General features: G+C 40.7%; 1 protein-coding gene across 1 annotated transcript; it reads right to left on the bottom strand.

Annotated features, from left to right (window-relative positions):
• Positions 1-338: 338 nt before the first annotated feature.
• c1qtnf6b (C1q and TNF related 6b) lies at positions 339-19724 on the bottom strand. The gene is made up of 3 exons (XM_084932023.1): positions 19406-19724; positions 14033-14225; positions 339-4850 (listed from the first exon to the last, which is right to left on the bottom strand). The coding sequence occupies exons 2-3, from the start codon at positions 14211-14213 to the stop codon at positions 4303-4305; spliced, it is 729 nt and encodes a 242-aa protein (XP_084788149.1). The 5' UTR covers positions 14214-14225; positions 19406-19724; the 3' UTR covers positions 339-4302.
• Between the last annotated feature and the right edge of the window lie 2103 nt (positions 19725-21827).

The raw sequence follows: 21827 nt of genomic DNA, 5'->3' as shown, positions 1-21827 counted from the left end.
TTATATGGGAATTTTTTTTCTTTTTGATTATTATTTGAGCACAAACAAATAAAAATGGACGACGATATCTAATGAGTAGCTCTCTTCTTTGTCTTTTTTTTTTTTTTTTTTTAACAATTTTACACAAAATGGTACTATTTTCCCCTCCACTGAGGACTGGTGTAATTCTTGTATGCAATAAATGAAGTCATTGATGTCATTAAATGACTCAAACTTAGCTGAAGCAGTTAGCATCATCTACAACTGCCAAAACACACAAAGATCCATCCTCCAAATTGCTCACAGGTGTGGAAATTAGAAGCCACTGCTGCTTTTTCATGGATTTTCATAACACAGGGTGTTTTTAGCATCATCTGTTTATTTTGAATGTCTCTCCTGTCACAAGACACATGGTACCAGCACATTCAGCCCAAGGTCAGGCTGTGCAGTGCTCACAGAAACTGAAAAAACAAACAAACAAACCAAGATTTACGTCTCAGCTCTACGGTCTTTAGTTTGCAAAGTACTTCTAGAAGAACAATGTCTTTTGCATGTCTCCACTTTGGACATTTGGACCAAGTGGCGATATTTGGCCATAATGCACACACTTGATGAAATCTAAACACCACAGATCAACGCAAACACCTCACACCAACTATCAGCACAATGGTGGAGAGGTGATGGTTTGGGCTTGTTTTGCAGTCACAGGACCTGGGCACCTTGGAGTCACTGAGTCAACCAAAAACTCTGTTTACAAAAAATGTAGAAATGTAGAATTGCATCATCATCTGGGCCGGCAGGTTGAATTTCTTCAGCTGCCTCAGGTAGTACATCCTGGGCCTTCTTTATGACGGAGGTGATGGTGGGCTCCCACTTGACATCCTGTGTGATGGTGGTACCATGGAAGCGGAATGAGTCCACAGTGGTGATGAGGGTGGCAGTCAGGATGATGGGGGCGAGTGGGGCTGCGTGCTTCCTGAAGTCCACAATAATCTCCACTGTCTTCTGGGCATTCAGCACCAGGTTGTTGTGGCTGCACCAGCACACCAGACGTTCAGCCTCCATCCTGTTGGGCTACAGGTGTCAAACTCCAGGCCTCGAGAGCCGGTGTCCTGCAGCTTTTAGATGTGTCCTTGATCCAACACAGCTGATTTAAATGGCTAAATGACCTCCTCAACATGTCTTGAAGTTCTCCAGAGGCCTGTTAATGAACTAATCATTTGATTCAGGTGTGTTGACCCAGGGTGACATCTAAAACCAGCAGGACGCCGGCCCTCGAGGCCTGGAGTTCGACACCCCTGCTGTAGGCAGACTCATCCCCGTCCGAGATGAGTCCGATAATGGATGATAACTGGTTAGTTTGTAATAGTCTTCAGGTGCTTCAAAGAGCAGGGGGTAAAGCGGAGTTCGTACTGTGTGCGATGATTATTATAGATCATCTAAATGAATCTGTAGCCCACCTTTCTACCTGAAGAATGCTGCCAGACGCAAAATGAGAATTTCATTACTGCTGTGATAGCTGGTGTTTTTCACTCATCGGGGATAATTGGAAGGAAAATGCGTCTCAGTTGCTTGTTCATTGTTTAAGTTTAATGGGATTAGTTGAAACAGCCTGAACCGGACGGTTGTTTTCATGAATCCTGTAAACTTGAAGTTAATTGAGCTTATCGCTTTAACCGACTGTGAGAGTATTTATTTTAAGTGCTGTTGTTGTTAATGGGCAACATAGTGAGCCAGTTTACACACTATGTGTAAAGCTTTTCCCATAAGAGTTCTTATTGCCAATAGTTTTGCTGGTTTTGTCACTGGTTCACTGCTGATTTATTTCTCTCTCTAATGGTGCATTTAATTGTCTTTGATGTAAAGAGTATCTTTCACTCAAATATATATTTTGACCCATTTATTTGCACGTAAATATTCTGTCTGTAATAGCAAAACATAGTAGGAAAAGCTAAAGCAAACCAAATTAAACCCCTAAAGTACTCATTTGAACTAACAGCTTGCCTGCTGTGCATGTTGGAACAGCCTCCACTAGTCTGGGCTGATGATCCAGGAAAGCTGTCCTGCTTTGTTTCCCATCACAGTTTTCAGATCCCCATCGAAGGCTTAAAGTATTTACAGTGCTGCAGTCTGCCTTTGCTCCCCGAGCCTCCCTGAGGACGGCATTACAGCTAATGGGAGATATATGGCCAAACAGATGGAGCTGGCATGCTGTGGACTCATCCGCTGTCTCTCAGAGTTTGAGATGGGTTTTTGTTTGCTAGTTTGTTTGTTTATTTTAGAAATCTGGCCAGTTTTCAGACTTGATCACAAGTGTCATTCCCCTCATAAGGTTGAGTGGCCAAGCACTAATCTGGAGGGTGCAGCATGAAGAGAATTAGACAGGTGAGGAAAATCTTCCAGAATTGTTAACACACAAAAAAGCTATTTTGAATCTTGACACAGTATAGAGCTCTTCATTTGATATAAAACTACAAGCCCTTTTGTTGCTCACTAATACAAATGAGGAGAGACTTGGTTTGTGAAGGAAATACTGTTTTTATATGTTATATAAACAAACACACGTAGACATACACAGTCCAGACCCAACAGCTTAAGTGGTAAAACATATTAAAGCTATTATAGAAAGCTCATTTACAGACATTTACATAAACTGCTCTGCAGCCTCAAGTCCCTAAAACAATAAACAATAACTGTCAAATACATTCCTGCATTTGATAAAAGCACCGTATGTATTTTCATATGCTGGGAAAGTGGTCAGCTCACCAAAATTACAAAAAGACAATAATGTAAATCCAGTTGTGCAATATTTTCATGCCACGTCACTGCAAATATAAGCACTCGAGTTGGATTAGGATTTTCGTTATGTATGAGAGCAGATGCTTACAGCCATTGTGATCCACTTGAAAAAAAATGGGCTGGAGTTCACTAGCAAAGAAGAAATGTGAAGGAGTGAGAATGAGAATGACTCCACCTCAACGATCTTACTGCCATTAAGTATTTGTAGGTAAATATAATTACAACTGCTAGTCTATTTTTGGTTGTTTGTTTTGACAAATTATGATGTATGCAAATATTTATCTGTATTATTTTTCTTCTTCTTTTGAGATTGAACGACCCACTCTGATTTCTTTTGTATTTTTTTTTTAATTATTGCTCATCTTCCCTGTGCCTTGTCCCTGATGTTTGTATTTTGCATTCTCATGCATGACCTCTGAACTGCTCCATGATCTTTGCCTTTTCCCTGCACCTCATTTGGATTGTTTGCTGTGCTGTCTGATTCCCCGTGTATGATCTCCAACAGTGTTTTGCATTAGATTGAGTTTGTGTTTGGGTGCATCCCTGTAGAATTTATTCCACAAAAATTCTGCAAATATTTGGTAGCATTTTTGTAATAAAACTCACAACTAAGGGCGTAATCCAATGTATTTTATATGAAATTACAATGTAATTATATTTACCGGCAGGTACATAAGAGGGTAACAAGTCAGGCTTTTGCAAGAAACCTGTAAAGTAATTTTAAGTATTCGGTTACTTGCAGTGAGTAAATTAATGTGTAAAGCCTGGAAGTCAAATGTGGTTAAGTCCCTCCATAATGTAATAATTTCCTGTAAAGAACCTGAAGATATGCAATGCTTAAAATCGACCCTGTGTCTGTTAGCTGGTGTTTTGTGGAGTTGCCTAATGTATTTGCAATCGTTTTATATTAGGACAGTGGATCTTTTAGATTCAGCATTTCCATTTCTGCATGGCTCCATACAGTTAGTGGAATGGTGGCAGATGTGGGACGTTTTTGTAATTTGGATGAACTGACATTTTAAATTGCTTCTGTGAAAGAGGACATTTGTTTAATGAATAGCCGACTGCCACAATACATTTCACTCTGACAGATTCTATGTTGCTAAGAGGCATCGCACCATAAATGTCACATAAAACTGATTGCACAGATTTTAAACTCCTGAAAAATTGGTGTGACGTCTGATTAAAAAGTACCTGAAAGCAGGTGATCATGGGAAATGGCACAAAAAGTAAGATCTTTGTACGATAAAGTATTTCTAGTGCAAAGAAATTATTTTAACTTTTTTCCCCTATGCTGTACCAGTTGTGCCTCCTATTTTCTTTTTCTTTTTAAGGTTTAGATTTAAGCATTTTGGGCCGTCTTTATTTAACAAAACAGCATTTTCCTCTCTGGGTTGAAAGGAATATTTAAGCACCTAAATTGTTTTGTGCGCTAATAAGTACCTGTTTCTTGGCACAAAGTAATATCCCTGGGAAAAAGACTTAATAATTGGACCCACACAGCCTCTCCATCCTGCCTTCTCCTCACTGGATGCTGGGAGCCACCAGGTATCCGTTGAAGGTGATGTAAACATCCACGTCGTCGCTGTAAATGGCGTTCTCCCGCTCCCTTTTGTAGAGCCGCACCCAGACCTCGTCATTCAGAGCCAGATCCAGCATGACGCTCTGACTCTGCATGATGGACCGCTCGCTGGGCTGAGCGTACAGGATCACCTGCTCCTTGTCGTTGTGCATCAGGTGGAGGTATGTCTCCTTAAAGTTCCACGTGTGGATATTGACGTTGAAGAAGTAGATCCCGGGCACGTAGCAGTAGAACTTGCCTTTGAACATGTTAAAGTGCTCGTAGAGGTTGACAAACACAGTGTCGAACACCAGCGCCTGGTAGTAGTCCAGGCTGTGCAGGGATTTGCGGCGTCCCACAGAGAAAGAAGAGTGAGGGATCTTGCAGGCGTCTCCGGGTGTGCCTGCTTGGCCTTTGCTGCCTTTAGGGCCCATGGGGCCTCGGTAGCCGTGAGGGCCCTCCAGACCTGGTTTTCCGGGTGTACCTTTGTCTCCTTTGTCTCCTTTATCACCTAAAGGGACAAAATGAAACATGAACAGGGAGGAAGACAGAAAACCCACAAGCGTGACTTGCATGTTTGAATATTTTAACCCTTTAAAGCCTGAACCATGAAATAATTGCCAGAAAATTCTATATTCTTGAAAATATAGTGTTTAGTAAACCTTCTGATGAAATCTTTCATTTTTAAATTTCATATATGAGTTTATATGAGTAGAAGTCTCAAAAACTCACAGGCTCAACACTTGGCTTAACAGGGTTAAAAGTAAAGCTCTTAACAGACATTTTAATAAAGAAGAGGTTAGCTTTTGCAAAGTGAGATATACTAGTGCTCACTGTACCCATTAATAGCAAAGGCATGTCAAGACCACATTAATTTATTCCCAGCTGGCTGCACCAGATGTTTCTTTCTTCCAAGAACTCAAAGTGATCTTGCCATTTAGCAAAGTGCAGCATTTAGTTGGATTCAAAGATTTTCTCTCAACTCTTCCATTTTCAGGTCTCCGTTTTATTGTGCGCACAGTACCTGCCTGAACTTTTTCATAGTGGCTACAAATCTAGAAGCAGCAACAAATTCCAGTAACCCTTTTATATCTGACATTTCAAATCCTGCTTATAAATCTAAAGGAACTCTTTCATTCAAAGTAGTGCTTATTTTAAACTTGACCTCCTCGTGGACTTTAAGACGAAATGTTCGGGTAGACCTTGTGGGGATAGCATGTCTGTAAAAAGCAGTTTGTTTCCAGAATCTACTGCCTCATTAAATTTGAAGTAATCACAGCCAAAGACCAGAAGGAACTGTAATCATTTCAATTAAACACATTTATTTCTCCTTTTTCTGCTGCTGTTCTAGGCATCTGAAGGTGAACTACTACTGCTGACACCCTGAGACAGCACATGAGCTCTACTGGAGGAATGAGCATCATTCTTCTAAAACTGACTTGGAGCTTTCGTGATGGCGCACTGTTTCATAAAATCTTCTATAAAAGAACAAATAGGGGTTGGTGCAATCCAAAGGTATCAAAATGGTCATCTAGCCTTGCTTCCTTTAAATTGCCTCCCTTTTGGCCATACAAACTGATTGGTGCATTTAATTCATACACCAATCAGTCATAACGCATAACGCACATATTAAACAAATATGTAAGACTGCGTTCTTCCATTTGCGCAACATCTCTAAATTTAGAAATATCCTGTCTCAGAGTGATGATGAAAAACTAGTTCATGCTTTTATTACTTCCAGGCTGGACTACTGCAATTCATTATTATCAGGATGTCCAAAAAACTCCCTGAAAAGCCTTCAGTTAATCCAAAATGCTGCAGCAAGAGTCCTGACAGGGACTAGAAGGAGAGAGCATATTTCTCCTGTTTTGGCTTCCCTTCATTGGCTTCCTGTTAAATCCAGAATTGAATTCAAAATCCTGCTCCTCACATACAAGGTCTTAAATAATCAGGCCCCATCTTATCTTAATGACCTTGTAGTACCATATCACCCTATTAGAGCACTTCGCTCTCGCTCTGCAGGCCTACTTGTTGTTCCTAGAGTATTTAAAAGTAGAATGGGAGGCAGAGCCTTCAGTTTTCAGGCCCCTCTTCTGTGGAACCAGCTTCCAGTTTGGATTCGGGAGACAGAAACTATCTCTACTTTCAAGATTAGGCTTAAAACTTTCCTTTTTGCTAAAGCATATAGTTAGGGCTGGACCAGGTGACCCTGAATCCTCCCTTAGTTATGCTGCAATAGACGTAGGCTGCCGGGGATTCCCATGATGCATTGAGTTTTTCCTTTCCAGTCACCTTTCTCACTCACTGTGTGTTAATAGACCTCTCTGCATTGAATCATATCTGTTATTAACCTCTGTCTCTCTTCCACAGCATGTCTTTTATCCTGTCTTCCTTCTCTCACCCCAACCGGTCGCAGCAGATGGCCCCGCCCCTCCCTGAGCCTGGTTCTGCTGGAGATTTCTTCCTGTTAAAAGGGAGTTTTTCCTTCCCACTGTCGCCAAAGTGCTTGCTCATAGGGGGTAATATGATTGTTGGGTTTTTCTCTGTATCTATGAAGCGCCTTGAGGCGACTTTTGTTGTGATTTGGCGCTATATAAATAAAATTGAATTGAATTGAATAACATAACAAGACCACCTGTCTAATATTGTGTTGGCCCCCCTTTTGCTGCTAAATCTTCCCTGACCCATCAAGGCACGGACTCCACTAGACTCCTGAAGGTGTGTTGTGGTATCTGGCGCCAAAATGTTAGCAGCAGACACTTTATGTCCTGGAAGTTGCTAGGTGCGACCTCCATGGATTGGCCTTGTTTGTCCAGCACATCACACAGTCGCTCAATTAAATTGAGATCTGGGGAATTTGGAGTTCAAGTCAACACCCCAAACTCGTTGTTGTGCTCCTCAAACCATTCATGAAGAACTTTTGCTTTGTGGCAGGGAGCATTGTCCTGCTGGATGAGCCTCCGGTCATCATGGAACACCATTTCCATGAAAGGGTGTACATGGTCTGTAGCAGTGCTTAGGTAGGTGGTATAAGGTTTCTCAGCAGAACCCGGAGCATCACACTGCCTCTGCCAGCTTGTCTTCTTCCCATAGTGCATCACTCTCACACTGCCATCTGCTTGATTTAAAAGAAAACGTGATTCATGAGACCAGGTCATCTTCTTCCATTGCTCTGTGATCCAGTTCTGTTGCTCACATACCCATTGTTTCCAGGAGTCAGCATAGTCACCCTGATTGGTGGTTATACAGTCTTCTACATAACAGCCTGCGATGCACTGACATCTTTCTATCAAAAACAGCATTACATTTTTAAGCTACAGTAGCTCAATCTGTTGGATTGGATCAAAAGGACCAGCCTTCGCTCCCCACATGCATCAGTGAGCCTTGGCTGCCCACGACCGTGTCGCTGGTTCACCACTGGAACACTTTTGATAGATTGATAGACTGACCACTGCAGACCAGGAACACCACACAAGAGCTGCAATTTTGAAGATGCTCTGACCAAGTCATCGCAGTATGGCCCTTCTATCAAACACATGAACTGTGAGAATACAATGTTTTCTTGCTCCCTAATATATCCCAGCCACTAGCAGGTGAAAAGATAATCAGTTTTATTCACTTCATCACTTCACCTGATTGGTGCATGTTCAGCTTAAAATATGTTTTTAAAAAATTACTTGGATATGTTTTCCTAGTTTTTATTTGCTCTTTTCTTGTTTATATCTGTCTTCCCTGGTGGATTCTGCTAAGCTGCCACCACACGCCACCAAATCATCCTCTGGATTTTAAATTTAAATGCGATGTGACAACAAGCTCTAAAAATGATTAATGAGATTTTGTGACTACTGACTGAAATGTCTCTATTTAAGCGAACATTTTGAGTGGTGCTATTATTCCCGAAACACAAGAGAATACTTTTGAGCTGATTGTACATTTGCATGTCAAGTGACACTGCTTATTCGGTAAGCCTTCCTACATGCCATCACCATATCGCTGTGGAACAGCTGTAAAAAGATGTGAGCCAAGAAAAGGCTCAGGCATACATAAACAGAAGCTAATTTAGGAGCAGTGCAGCTTACTGAAATTATGGGATGAAAAGTGGGTGACCATTTTCACTTTCAGCTGACAGCAGAGTTGGCTCAAATCTATCTATCATCAAGGATCTACATGCAACTTTATTACAGCAATATTCTAGGCCAATTCGAAGATGGCTTGACAAGCCCAAAGGCAAGCACTTGTGCTCCCTATTTTCTGCCATACATACTGACTGGCCACTTCATTACACCTATTCAACTGCTCGTTAATGCAAATATCTAATCAGCCTGTCACATGGAGGAAGCCTAGTGCATTTAGGAATGTAGACGTGGTCGAGACAACCTGCTGAGTTTAAAACTGAGAATCAGAATGGAGAAGAAAGATGATTTACGTGACTCTAAAACTGGCATTAGTTCTAGATGGGCTGATTATTGCAGAAACTGATGATCTTCTGGGATTTTCCAAAACAACCATCTGTAAGGTTTACAGAGAATGGTCCAAAACAGAGAAAATATCCAGTGAACAGCAGTTCTCTGGGCGAAACTGACTTGTTGATGTCAGAGGTCAGCGGGAAATGGCCAGACAGCTTTGAGCTGATAAGAAGGCAACAGTAACTCAAAAAAACATTCATCACAACCAAGGAATGCAGAGATGCTTCTCCCTTGCAGCAGAATGGCTACAGCAGCAAAGGAGCACAGTGTGGGCTTTTGGCTACAATTTTTTACACAGACTCACCAAAATTGGTCAATAGAAGATTGAAAAAATGTTGCCTGGTCTGATGAATCTCAATCTCAATTTCTGATGCAACTTTCAGATGGTGCGGTCAGAACTTGGCGTACACAACATGAAACTATGGCTCCATCCTGCCTTGTACTGTCCCAATCAAAAATTTAAGACCATTTGAAAAATGACAGAAAATCACATTTTGCATGGTTGGATCTTGACAAGGTTCCAAGCAGAGCTTCAACATGCAACAAGAAGAAATGGGAGTGAGACAAAACATTTTTTGAGCATGCAATTTATTGGAAACAACGTTTAAACTGAAACAGGCTGTTTGACAGCTGATCAAACGTTTAGGAGCACATGCCAAGAGTTCATGATCAAGAGTTCAGGCTAGCGGTGTTAATTGTTTGGAAGATACTGGGGATCATATTATTGGTTGGGTTTTCTCCTAAATACTGTAGTGCCTGTACAAAGAGATTACACTATAGCTTTTAGAAAAAAAAAACTGGTGTATGATAGTTTCGTCAGTTTTGAGAGGCTCTGAGGTTATAGGGTGATAAAATGAAACCTGTAAATATGACTTTCTTGCGAAGTCTTGCTGAGCTTGCTCTGCATTATTTTAGGCAACTAAAACTGTGGTTATGAGTTAAACACCTCTGGGATCGCTAAACCCCACAGGAAGAAGCCACAGTGCTTCCCTCTTTAACCATGACCAACACTTCCTGTAGAGGTAAACACTGCTCATCCTCTCCACAGAGCCACAGTGACGTCTCCAGCTGTGACCAGCGTCCAAACAAAAAAGTCCCGAGCAGAGTTACAGCAGTTTCCACAAACAGTAGCTTAGCAGCACATCTGGTCACAATGACCTACAGTGAGTGACTTATCTGGCAATAATACACAGTTACTGTTACATGTTGCAAAATACTTAGATGAGAAAAAAACCCCATTGTTTCTTTGGTTTGGAAACCTTTACATGTTTTTTAACCTATTTTTAACAAAAAAAAAAAATATAAAAAAATGTAATGGCAAACAAGGAAATGGTTCTAAGTGTGAAATATACACTTTTACGTTATGGGTTTTAATTTAATTACTAACTTTCATGTGCTCATTTTAATACATACACTATAGACAACATAGAATAGTATTTTAAATATCACTAAAACTTCTAATGATATTACGATCAGATAGTTATGAGTCACTGAATGTCTGGAAAAAGATCACAGACGGTGCTCCTTTCCCAGGCCTGAGGCCTCAAAGGTAGTATACATGGCAGTATGGGCGGAGATTGTAACAGCAGTTACAAGTGGAAAGTTAAATGAGAATTGCTGCAAAGATTCAGGAATGACTGCAACAATAAACTTGTTATCAAAGAGAGTCACATGCACTTAAAAAAGCACCAATTAGCCAATGGTATTGTTGCTTTTCTTTACAACTATGCAGCTGGAATGTGGACACTGCTGTTCCATGTATCAAGTACATCAAGCAACACTTCTTTTTATTTGCTTTTGATTTACTTGGGATGATTCTAGAGTCCGAAAGTGGATCAAGACCCACAAGTTGAGCAACTTAAAAGATAAACTTTAGTTTAATTTGGGAACTGAAAGTACACTGACACTGAAAGCAGCAAATGTTAAACTGCAGGGTTTCATAGAAACAAACATAAGATCCTATTACTAAATTAAGCAACATTGCACGACACCAAGACTTAACTCCAAAGTCATGCATTTTGGAATCAACTTGACAGAAAGGCAGACATGAAGGGTCAGAGGTCAAATTTGACCTGATAATTGGATGGAAACTATAACGTGTATTTAGACAATACCTAAATGTTGCAAATACAAACTAAGGCAACAGATTTTTAAGCATAGTTTTAGAGATAAAAGACATTTTATGAAAGTTTGGTCTTATTTGACCTTGAAGAAGCCGCCAGAGGCACAAAGTAATTATTACAAAGCATTTTCAGTCAGTCATCCAGGTGATTTCTTCAGTGTCAGTTGACTGCAGGTTTCCCCAACCTTATAAAAAGTACATTGTAGGCTGTGAGTTCCGTTTTATGATCATTAATATGCAAATTGTCATGACCTTTGATGAATGGCCATGAGTACCATTCACAGAGAGCTGGTTAAATGCTACAGTTGTAAGATGTTTCAAAATGCACCATTAGGCCCCCTCCTTGTTTCTACCAATAAAAACACAATGTCCAGATGAACAGAATCAGGTTTCTGGGATTTTGAGGATGGATCAAGACACCAAATTAACTTTTCAATGTAATGCTACTAAAGAAAAATGTGTGGGTGTAAATTCTGATTTGCCCGTGACTGAAGGTTCGGGTTTCTTTTGAGAAATTTGGCAGGCTAGTGTCTCTCAAACTGAGATTGACTTACTGACTATGGTTATACTGTTTGAGTAAAACCAACAGCACATACTGCTGCATTTTTGATCATGCACTTAGTTCAGTTTGCTTGCTGTGCAACGCAAAGTTGCTTCACATTTTGACTCCCCACTGGGTCCATGAAATTACAGTTGGACTTCGATGAGGAAAGTTGTGACATGGCACAAAAACACTTGAACTGTGTTTGCATGTGAGTAGCTTAATGATAGACCAGCAGAGACATTTTTGTGGTTCAATGGTTGGACTGGTTTACGGGCTGATCGCGGGTCAGAACAGACTTGGCATGTCCGGTAATCAAAGAACCAACAGATAAAACAACAGAGTGATGACACATCATCTGGATCGCTCTGGCTGAGTTGGCTGACTGACTTATCATATTAAACACACATGTTCTTGCAAATCCCTCTCCAACTCCATTTCTTGCATTGGGAAATCCCACTGATTCCCACTTTTTAATCCCACTGATTCTCTCACAACACTTCCCCCTCTTTCTCTTACCTTCATTGTATATATATGTACTAGTATGTGCACGCACAGATAAAGCTACACAGATGCACAAACACTGACACTCAAAGTCTTCACTGTTGGCCTTCCTCACTGCCTGCAGTAACAGTAACTCAAACAAGCTGTCATGGATTTGACTTGTAATCAGGTGTAGTAAGCACAGGATCCACAGTGTTTATAGGACGGCAGATTAAGGAGTCAAACTGGACCACTTCCAAGTTTTATTTAATCTGCTTCTTTTTAATTTAAAGTGGGCCTTCGGTTAGTAGGACATGTTTTGTTGGTCCTTTTTCCCCACGTTCTGCTTGATGTGTGTCTGTAGCTGTGTAACTGAGCCCACGTTTACTGGTGTTAATTTGTGGTTATTGAAGTAACCACGTTTTTGGTTTTTTAAAGAAAATACACAATGTAGGAACAATTTGCTCGGAAATATTTGTGATGTTGAAAGTGGGTTGTGACAAAGAGCTTTAAGATCAGGTAAGCTTTGAGGTTTCTCACATTTATTTTAATATTGCCCTGTAATTGGTAAGTATTAGTAGAAGCGGTTGCAACAAGACAACCTAGGACTTTTTGGACCACTGAAAATCTGGGACACCAAAGTAACTGCCTGCTTATTTGGCAATGCAGTCTAGAGCCTGAATTATACTGTGTCAAGCATTGTTTTTCTCTCTCTAAATGGGCCACTTTGTAGTGTAATTATCTTTGAGTTTAGTTTAGACCAAGTCTGAGTATCCTGCAGCCCATTTCAAAATAAAGTTACCCATTCTCTTAAAACTCATTGCACGAATATCAGGTTCAGGTTAGATGCAGTCCAGAATTGGATGTATGGTCAACCTGCCATTGGTTCAAACTCTGAACCCCATGAAGACTCTTAGTAACCTCCAGTAACACAGTACCATGTAAGTCAGAGGTAACAGACAGGGAACAGTCTGTTTATGTAGACTCCAAGTTAAAATGTCAAACTTTACTGCAGAAACAAACATGTTTAGAGGAAGATACAGAAAAAATACTAGCAGCCACCAGTGCTGGTCCTCAGTAGATGCGTTCTAGAGTTATCTTGTTCACGAAGTTGGGTGTTCATGCTACCCACCCATCCAGCTGGCATGCTGACAACAATACCCCTCGGTCTCTTTGATGTTTGTGGTGTTGGTGCAATTATTAAATATTTGCAACTGTATTAAAAGTAATATTATTTGCCCAATTACCGAACAGAATATCCAAGAAGTCTGTGATGGTCAGTATATTGCCTGGATTCCTGACTATCTATCAGAGTGGCTCTATGTGGCAGAAGACAGGAGACTTTTCTATACAGTTTATAGCTGTATATATTATTGTGACGTGCTTTTTAACAAACTACAAACTTCCCTTGTTTGGCCTTTGAGCTTTGGCTTGTTGACTGATGCATTTATTATAACAAAATGTCATTCCACCTTAATGAAATCCTTGCATACATTCATATTTTGATGCTGATATACATTTCCTACCACAGATACTGTGAAAAGCCACCATTGTCACTAGTATTTGGCTGCCTGCTGCTTTACAAAATGTTAAAAAGCGGCTGATTTTTGAAGTGGTTCCAGATTCCTTCTGTTGCGCGAGTATCTAATTTCCTTTTCACTGACAATCTCTCATTTTACTCTCAGTTCCACTTAGCCATCACTGCATGGCTACACTTAGTAGCTCTATTCCATTATTATAGATATGTGATTACTCTCCTGATTAAGGAGTACTCTTTTCTCTCTCTCTCTCTCTCTCTCTCTCTCACACACACACACACACACACACACACACACACACACACACACACACCTGGAAAAGGAAAAGCACAGACTTTGTAAATGCAGCTTAAAATAGAGCCCTCGTAGTGCACACTTTGAAGAGTGAATGATTTTTTTTAGGAAATTAACAAGCAACGATTCTCCAATCATGGCATCATTTGCATGATTGACCATCAAAGTGAAGCTGCAATTATCAACTGAACGCAGTCTGTAATCAGCAGTGTTTCAGAGCTTAACAGATGCTTTTCAAGTCCCTGGTACCTTTGAGGATGGTCATGTTAATGACAGTTCGGACTTCAGGCATTTGATACTGAGCCGTGGCTGCGGGAGAATCTTGCTGGTCGCAGCATCGTCTGCAGAGTCTGGAAGGAGACCTGGAGGGGGAGGGGACACAGCAAACCAAGGGAAGGAGCAACAGCAGCCCGAAACACTCCGACAACATGGCTGTCTCAACCTGAGGATGGAAGGAAAGAAAAGAAATAAGCAATCAAAATAATGGTAATGCTCCAGGACAATGAATTAAACTGTATGTCCATATGAAGCCATAGTGATGGCAGATGTTTACAGATGCATGTAACTTGGCTCATATAATAATAATGGTGTTTTTACTCTCTGATCAAGAGGAATTTGAAGGTGAAAAAAGATCAGCCTCCAAACCAACATTTTTTGGTTAGTTATGTTGTTTGTTGGTGTGCCGTATTTTTCACATTCCTGTGGAAATCTGGTCTATAAATCATCTATAACTATCTATAACTGCATCTTCTCAGGAGACAATGATATTGACAGTATTTCTCAGGTTTCTCTTGCAGCCCTTATTAGCCATTGTGTACCTACATTTAGTGATCTATACAAGATATAATATACTACAATGCAATTTTACCATGACATTGTGGTTTTAGAGTTGCAGCAAGAAGTATTCAAAAACAAAGGCTTGAAAAAAACCGTATTACTTCTTAAAAGTATGTTTGGCATTTTGAAATGTAAGAACTTCAGGTCAAATTGACAGACCAGATTATGTTATTTTAGGATTATCGTATAGTATCCAGAGGATCAAGAAGTGAAATATAATCCTTTCTAAAGACTAAAAACAAGAGTGAGAAAGTTTTCTGAGGCTGGAAATTTGATCACAATATAAAACAAAATTAATATTTTGGTTGAGAATCTTTTCAAAGCTGTTTATTACAAATGAAACTTGAGTACATAATTGAAGGTTATGAAGAAAAAGACCCAAATGCGTCCATCATTATGTGCCTGTGTAACAGTAACCATAGCACAGACAATATGACACTTGATTGATGCTTTACCCAGAGTGCTTTATGGTAAAGTGAGTACATATGTTTCCAAGATGCACAACCCAGAGTCAGCCAGACCCTCCCACCCCGAAACTGTAACCACTGAGAAACACAAGACCATAAAATCCATCTGGTTAAAAGGGGAATGCTACAATCTTTTCCTTTGAGCTTCCTTACACAACTAGAGACACAAACTTTGATGTTATATTAAATAAAAATCTCAAGATTAGTCTACATTGGGTTCTACAGTGAGCCCTAAGGAGCAGGGGATGTAACACTGACCAACTGACTGGTGGACAGTGAGCACCCCTCATGATGGATCTCAGCACATTTTGTTTTCATGGCAGATTGTGCCCCTCCCTCAGCCTGGTTCTGCTCAAGGTTTCTTCCTGTTAAAAGGGAGATTTTCCTTCCCACCATCACCAAGTGCTAGCTCATAGGGGGTCATCTGGCTTTTATCTTTGCTTTGCTTGAGGCGGCTGTTGTTGTGATTTGGCACTATAAAAAATTAAATTGAACTGGAAACAATTGCCCAGTTTGTTGTTAACTACATATTGGTGCCTGTGGCTCAGGAATTAGAGCAGGCCATCTACATACTTAAAGGTTGGTTGATTGACTCCTGGCTGTTCCAGTCTGCATGCCAAAGTATCCTTGATACTGAACCCTGATTTACTTCTGAATGACACATGTTGTATAAAGTGCTTTGAGTGCTCGTTTTCCCTAACATGATCAGCAACAGAAAATAGTCCATCAACAATTAATCAATAAAAATCTGAATATTGATCTAATATTTTTCCATTTACATGTGTTGTAATTTTCTGTTTTCTCAGAGAAGCATCTAAGTCTCTGAAAACAGTCTTAATAAAAACGTTTATTTGATAGAATTAGAGGCCTGCTGCTGTAGGAAATGAAGCCCATGAGAGTGGTATTCTTAGGCCATAAAAACAAAACTGCATGTGCTTGTCTGGTCTGCATTTTTCACCTTTTCCTCTCATTCGCTCTTATCTATTTCATTTTCATCCTCAAACGCAACGCCTCTGAAAAGGAAAAGCATAACAGAACGAGAGGAAATGTTTGTGTGAGAAAGGAGAAAACTGAGGAAATGAAATAAACAGGGAAGAGACAGATGAGAGATTCCCTGAGGTTTTTACAGTGATGGATGAATGTTAAAAGGATTTGAGATGACAGATGGCGCATGACTGTGAGAAAAATGAAATAACTGGAGCGCTGCCCCAACGTTTTTATCTGACTGCTGATAGTAAAATATAACAGTTATTATCTGCCTCGCTATTACAGCCTGTCAGATGTCACATGCATCTCTGCTCTGTTCTCCAACATGTCTGAAAAATTAGGCTCAGATTTATCATATGAATTTGTATTTCTGTCATTTTGGCAATATTCTGCGGCAAATGCAACAAGAAATGGCCTTCGGTTCCCTTTAAAGACAATCCAGACTAAAGCTGTATTTCTGTCACAAAGCAGTAACCATAAGAAGAGGATGAGTGGTGCAGCTTGAAAGTGCTTACGTTGGAACGTTGAGCTGGTGTGGAAAATCTAAGTGATTATTTGGATTTTTTTCTTGGAAAGCTGTCAACTGTGGATTCACTGCAGTTGACACACAAAAAAAATATATTTTGCAGACTTCAAAGAATCCCACATGCTACTGTATATTTGCTCTCCAGTTACCAGAGTGTCCCCGAATGGGTGGCTTATTTTTACAGTGTCACAGGAACGCAGTGCACAGGACAGGGAAGCGCTCAGCAGGCAATCTGCTTGACTGACTGGCAACCTGTCAGCTTATAAAAATCCAACCCTTAGTGAGAGGAAGTAATATTTCTACAGTCCCAACATAGGAAACACTTGTTGAAATTATAGGTTTTGGTCAGTGGAGGCAGTGCCCAGCCGCTGTGCACCGAGATGAAGAAAAGATGCATCTTCTTGGGTTTTCTGAAGCAGCTTTCGCACCTCAACCTTAGATAATGAGAAGAATCGTGTCATTCTGATGTCCTTTCTCTCATGTGGCGTGCAGAAGGAAACATATGTGTTTCACTAATGTAGGACTGAACCCAGAGACAAGGACACTCACTCACACCTGTGGCTCATTCAGAAGCATGAGCTGATATCTCTGTGTTGGTGTTGCTCTTATATTATGACACTAGCACTGGTCAAGGATCAACTGGCAGCAGCCAAGAAGTTAGCTAACGTACTTAAAAACTATCGCTAGCAAACCTACATTTGGCCAACAACAAAGCAAACTAAATAAAATATTTGTTCATTGTATAAATGAATAAAGAAAATGCTTAAAATGTTGACCATTTGTTCTTAAAGAGAGTTTTATATAAAACTCAAAGTTATGACATTACAAAAATTACAATTACAATGTTGATCCTGGACCAACATTATTATGATGGGAACAACACCAACACGGGGATATTAGATACATCCATTTAGAATTAGCATTTCACCTATAACAAGCATGTGTTTGCACTGTGAGCAAAAACCAAAGTTACCAGAAAGGACCAACACAGGCAGGGGGAGAACGTGTGTACCTCTGTCTTAACAAGTCCTAAAACAGTTCAGGGCTCCAGCGTGTTCATGAAATCAGCCTGAACAGGTCAAAACTTCAGCAATATTTGTGCCATATAAAAATACTGTACAAATGCCTACATGCATATCAGTGAACCAACTAGAGGGACTATCTTGGTGTCATGCGCGTGTCCTACGTAGAGCCTATGCATAGCTTTTCAGACCATGTCCACATATTGTAGCTATTAACTATCACCAGGGGGCAGTGTCTGTGGGGCTCACTTAAACCAATCAGCTTTTGACCTATGTATGCCATCCTCACCTTCAGGCCAGCACTGTTGCTTTTTGTAGGACTGCATGCAACCACATACGTATAGGATGCATATCTCACATCCTTCACCCTGATAGCTGAATATCAACACAAATGAACACCAACAAGGTTTTATCAATTCTGCTTCAAAGGATGGGTTGGAAATGTGATCATGTGGCTTCAGGCCAATCATTGTAAATGGCAAAGGTGAGGGTCGAGCATAAAACATGGGTAGCAACATTATTTGATGCATGAGTGCATTTAAAGGTATTGTTTAGGATTTGCCCCTAAAAGTACCACTTGAGGTTCTCCACGTTGGTCTAACCTGGTATATCCCATCCACTACTCACCCGATTGGCAAGAATATTTATTTATTTACTGATTGATTGATTTTTAATAATTCATATCATGGTCTCCAAAAAATGAAGTGACATTTCCTCCAGCACCATGTGTTATCCTTTTGTGGCTTTTGGTAACACGTCTTGGCATGACCGTAACATTTGTCACAGATCTCCGTGGCAGAGGATGCGTCATATAAGCCCAGCCAGTTCTTACTAAATTGCTTGTTACAGTTTTAGAATCAAATCTCCACCTGTCTTTAATAAGTTCTACATTTACATGCTTAGGTTTTTGAAAACTAATGACCACATTAATGACCTGCCTTACTGAAGACTATGTGGTAACCTTCCATTCAGTGTGTTTCTGCATTTTGGCAAAATTTGAAAATACTGCAGAAATGTTAAGGGGGATAAACAGAAACATGAGTTATACTTGAAGATTTCGGGCAGGCACACAGCAGGCTGACACACCCTTGGCCTTATTTTATTATGCAACATGCTGTCAAATTGATTAGGCCCCACGTTCAGCTTGCTTTAAGGCAGGAAAAGAAAGTGTGCAACAGACGTTTTAAAGTTACTGAAAGCTGTGCAACTACAAAGGCAATAACAATTAGTCAGATTTTATAGCTGGTTTAATATCATCAAACAGGAACAAAAATTAATCTCTTACATCATACTCTACCAACAAACATCACCCCAATGCGTGCCTGCGTGTGTGTGTCTGTGAATCATAACAAGTAACAACCACTAATCAGCTGATCAACACACACTGCACTCATGCAGCTGTTATAATGAATTGGTTTAAGAAGCCACGTCTACAACGCCAGAGCATCAACTTGGCATGCATCTGCACTCCGGATAAAGCACATACGCGCGCACACGCACGCAATGTCGGGCAGCAGGCCAGCGCGTGAGAGCGTGCGCGGTGATATAGCTGCTGGGGTAAGTTTGCAAAAGAAAAAAAAAAGCTACTGCTGAGTTGGCGACTTGTGAATAACTTCTTCAGCCTCTGCACGTCTCTGCAAGCGCACCGCCGGCTGCTTTTTTCTTTAACTTCATTCACCGTTTCTTTTCCTTTTTTTTTTTGTACAGCATTACGATGCAGAGTCGGTCGATTGTCATAAAGTCGCTGTCACATCTTGTCAGAGTGTCTGGTCGCTTTTCTTACCTGCAGGAGTCTCAGACGAGGAGGAAAAGCAGACTGCTGGTGTCAGACTGAGAGGAGGAACAACTGAGAAGAAACCTCTCTCTCTCTCTCTCTCTCTCTCTCTCTCTCTCTCTCTCTCTCTCCTATACACACACATTCCTCCCTCCCACTCCTGTATATAACCTACCCTCACACACAGCACAACAAATCCTCCTCTTTCATCAAATAACATAAAGTGAGTGTTACTCCCTTCTCCCTGGTGTGTTCATTTCCTGCAGCCCCTCCTCCACACAATCTCTCTCTCCTTAAACTCCAGATCCATCATTCTTACTTAACAGAGAGTCAAGATAGCTGCCTTTCCATCCAGGAGTTTTATAACAGGGAGCTCAAAGTGGCACGAGGAGCTGTCACCACCCAAACTCTAATATAGGTCATCGCTCTCCTCTGTCCAGGCAGCGCAGATGCCCATGACTCAGATTCTGGACTGCAGCGACATACTTTCATTTAATTTGTTCCATTTCAAAACTATCACCGTCATAAAGTCCTGCTGTAGCTGCTGTTAAGACTGTGAAAATGCATAACCAGCATTTTCTTTTCTAAAACATGCTGCAGAATATCAGAATGAATTCAGCAGGCATGGGAGTATCTATCATCTGGGTGTCCTGGTGGTCCAAGCGCATGTGTGCACAAAATAAATAATTTAGCCAATTTAGATTCTGTTTATTTTGTTTTATTGGTATATCAAATTGTTCTAGTTCTTAACAAAAAGGTTATTGACATTTTCTTGGTGTCTTTAAAAAAAAACATTACTAAAAGTGGTGCAGGCAGCCATGAAAATCATAGTTCAGACAGCTCGTCAAAGCCCTCAGTCCCTTTATGGACAGTGTGTGTTACAATAAGCCTGGGGAATTTCGTGTGACCCAACTCACATCCTGTTCTCACAATATGAACTTTGTACTTTCTGGCAGAAGATACAAAGTTCCACACTGTAAGTTTGACAGACTGAAAGTCATCAGTTGCTTGTTCGATTGATGCTCTGAACAGCACTGTGTAGTGTGGAGGTCATTGGGTGAGTGCAACCTAACAGTTACACGTACAATTATTGTTCATGTTGATTAGTGTTATTAAAATGTGATTTGTTGTGCTTTGTATTCTTGGTAGTTTTAAAGGCTGTACTGTCAACTTGGATTTGAAGTCCAAAAGTCCAAAACTCCTCCTTAGGGATCATAAAGTAAACACATTCTGAAACACCAAATGGGTGGCTTCCATGCCCAGTGCGAAACCACTGTTCTCAGAGATTTCAGACAGCTGATATTGCAGTGCAAAGACTGAAAAAAGACCTGATAGCAGTGAAAGTGAGCTCTTAACTAAGCAGCAACCTGAATGGCAGAAAAATGAAGCCAGTGCAGACCTACCAAAAACTATAGTTCCTCCAATAGCCAGCTGAGGCTGGCTGCACACACAGGACTGTCCCCATCTCACGTCTTTAGCTATGAAAATAACGTATTTACATCCTGGTACAAAATGCTGGTCTCTGTAGTTCAAATCGCTATTGCTATCATTAGCTAATAATTTAGCTCTTCACCTGTACAAACAAGGTCATTCCTGTTTCTCAAAAGAACATTTTGCTAATGCTGAGGCCATGGATGGTGTTGTGTAGATTTCTACAAACTGAGAGCTAAGTTCATTGGATGCCAAACTATCTATCCATCTGTTTTGTAAACTGGAAGCTGTGACCAGATGTCACAGAGCGAGAGGCGGGTTACAGCATGGACAGGTCGTCAGTCTATCACAGGGGCCACAGTGGACATCTGTATCCTCCGTGTCTTCCCTCACTTTACCTGTTAATAATGTTCACCTTCCAGATATGATCCTTGTGTGTGCCTTATCAGTTACTGCCATGACAGTGGTCTCAGACGAGCTTTCTTCTCTTGAGATAGGTATAAACTGGTGTTTCAAATCCATCAGGGGTGAAGCACAGTGACTCTGGTAAAGGGAAGATAGATACCCTGCAGCTTTTTTGTCCAAGGCCTCAAATTACCTTTCTCCTGGAGGAAAGGGTGACAGAGTTTGGTTAAATGGTGATTCTAAATTAGCCATAGGATTGAATGTGAGTGTTAAGGGTTGGCTGTCTCCTTGTCTTAGCCCTACAGACTGGCAACCTGTTCAGGGTGTACCTCTTGCCCCATACAACCCAGAACTGGCTAAGTGGTAGAAAATGGATGGAAGGATGGATGAGTATTAACTAGGAACCATGACACAAACCATGCCAAAAAATTGATTCTGTTCATCTGGATGCAGAAGTCACTCATCCAAGTGACTTCTTCAAACTTCTTAAGTCTCTGGAGACTGGAGAAGTCACTTGGATGAGTGACAAAACGTTTCTTTCACTGAAAACGCTGCATCCAGATCAACAGAATCAACTTTTTGGGATTTCCTCACC

This window comes from Perissodus microlepis, chromosome 6 (genome assembly GCF_051167445.1).
Source record: "Perissodus microlepis isolate ML-2025 ecotype Zambia chromosome 6, ASM5116744v1, whole genome shotgun sequence".
NCBI classification, from domain to species: Eukaryota; Metazoa; Chordata; class Actinopteri; order Cichliformes; family Cichlidae; genus Perissodus; species Perissodus microlepis.
This window is presented reverse-complemented; position numbering and strand designations above follow the sequence as displayed.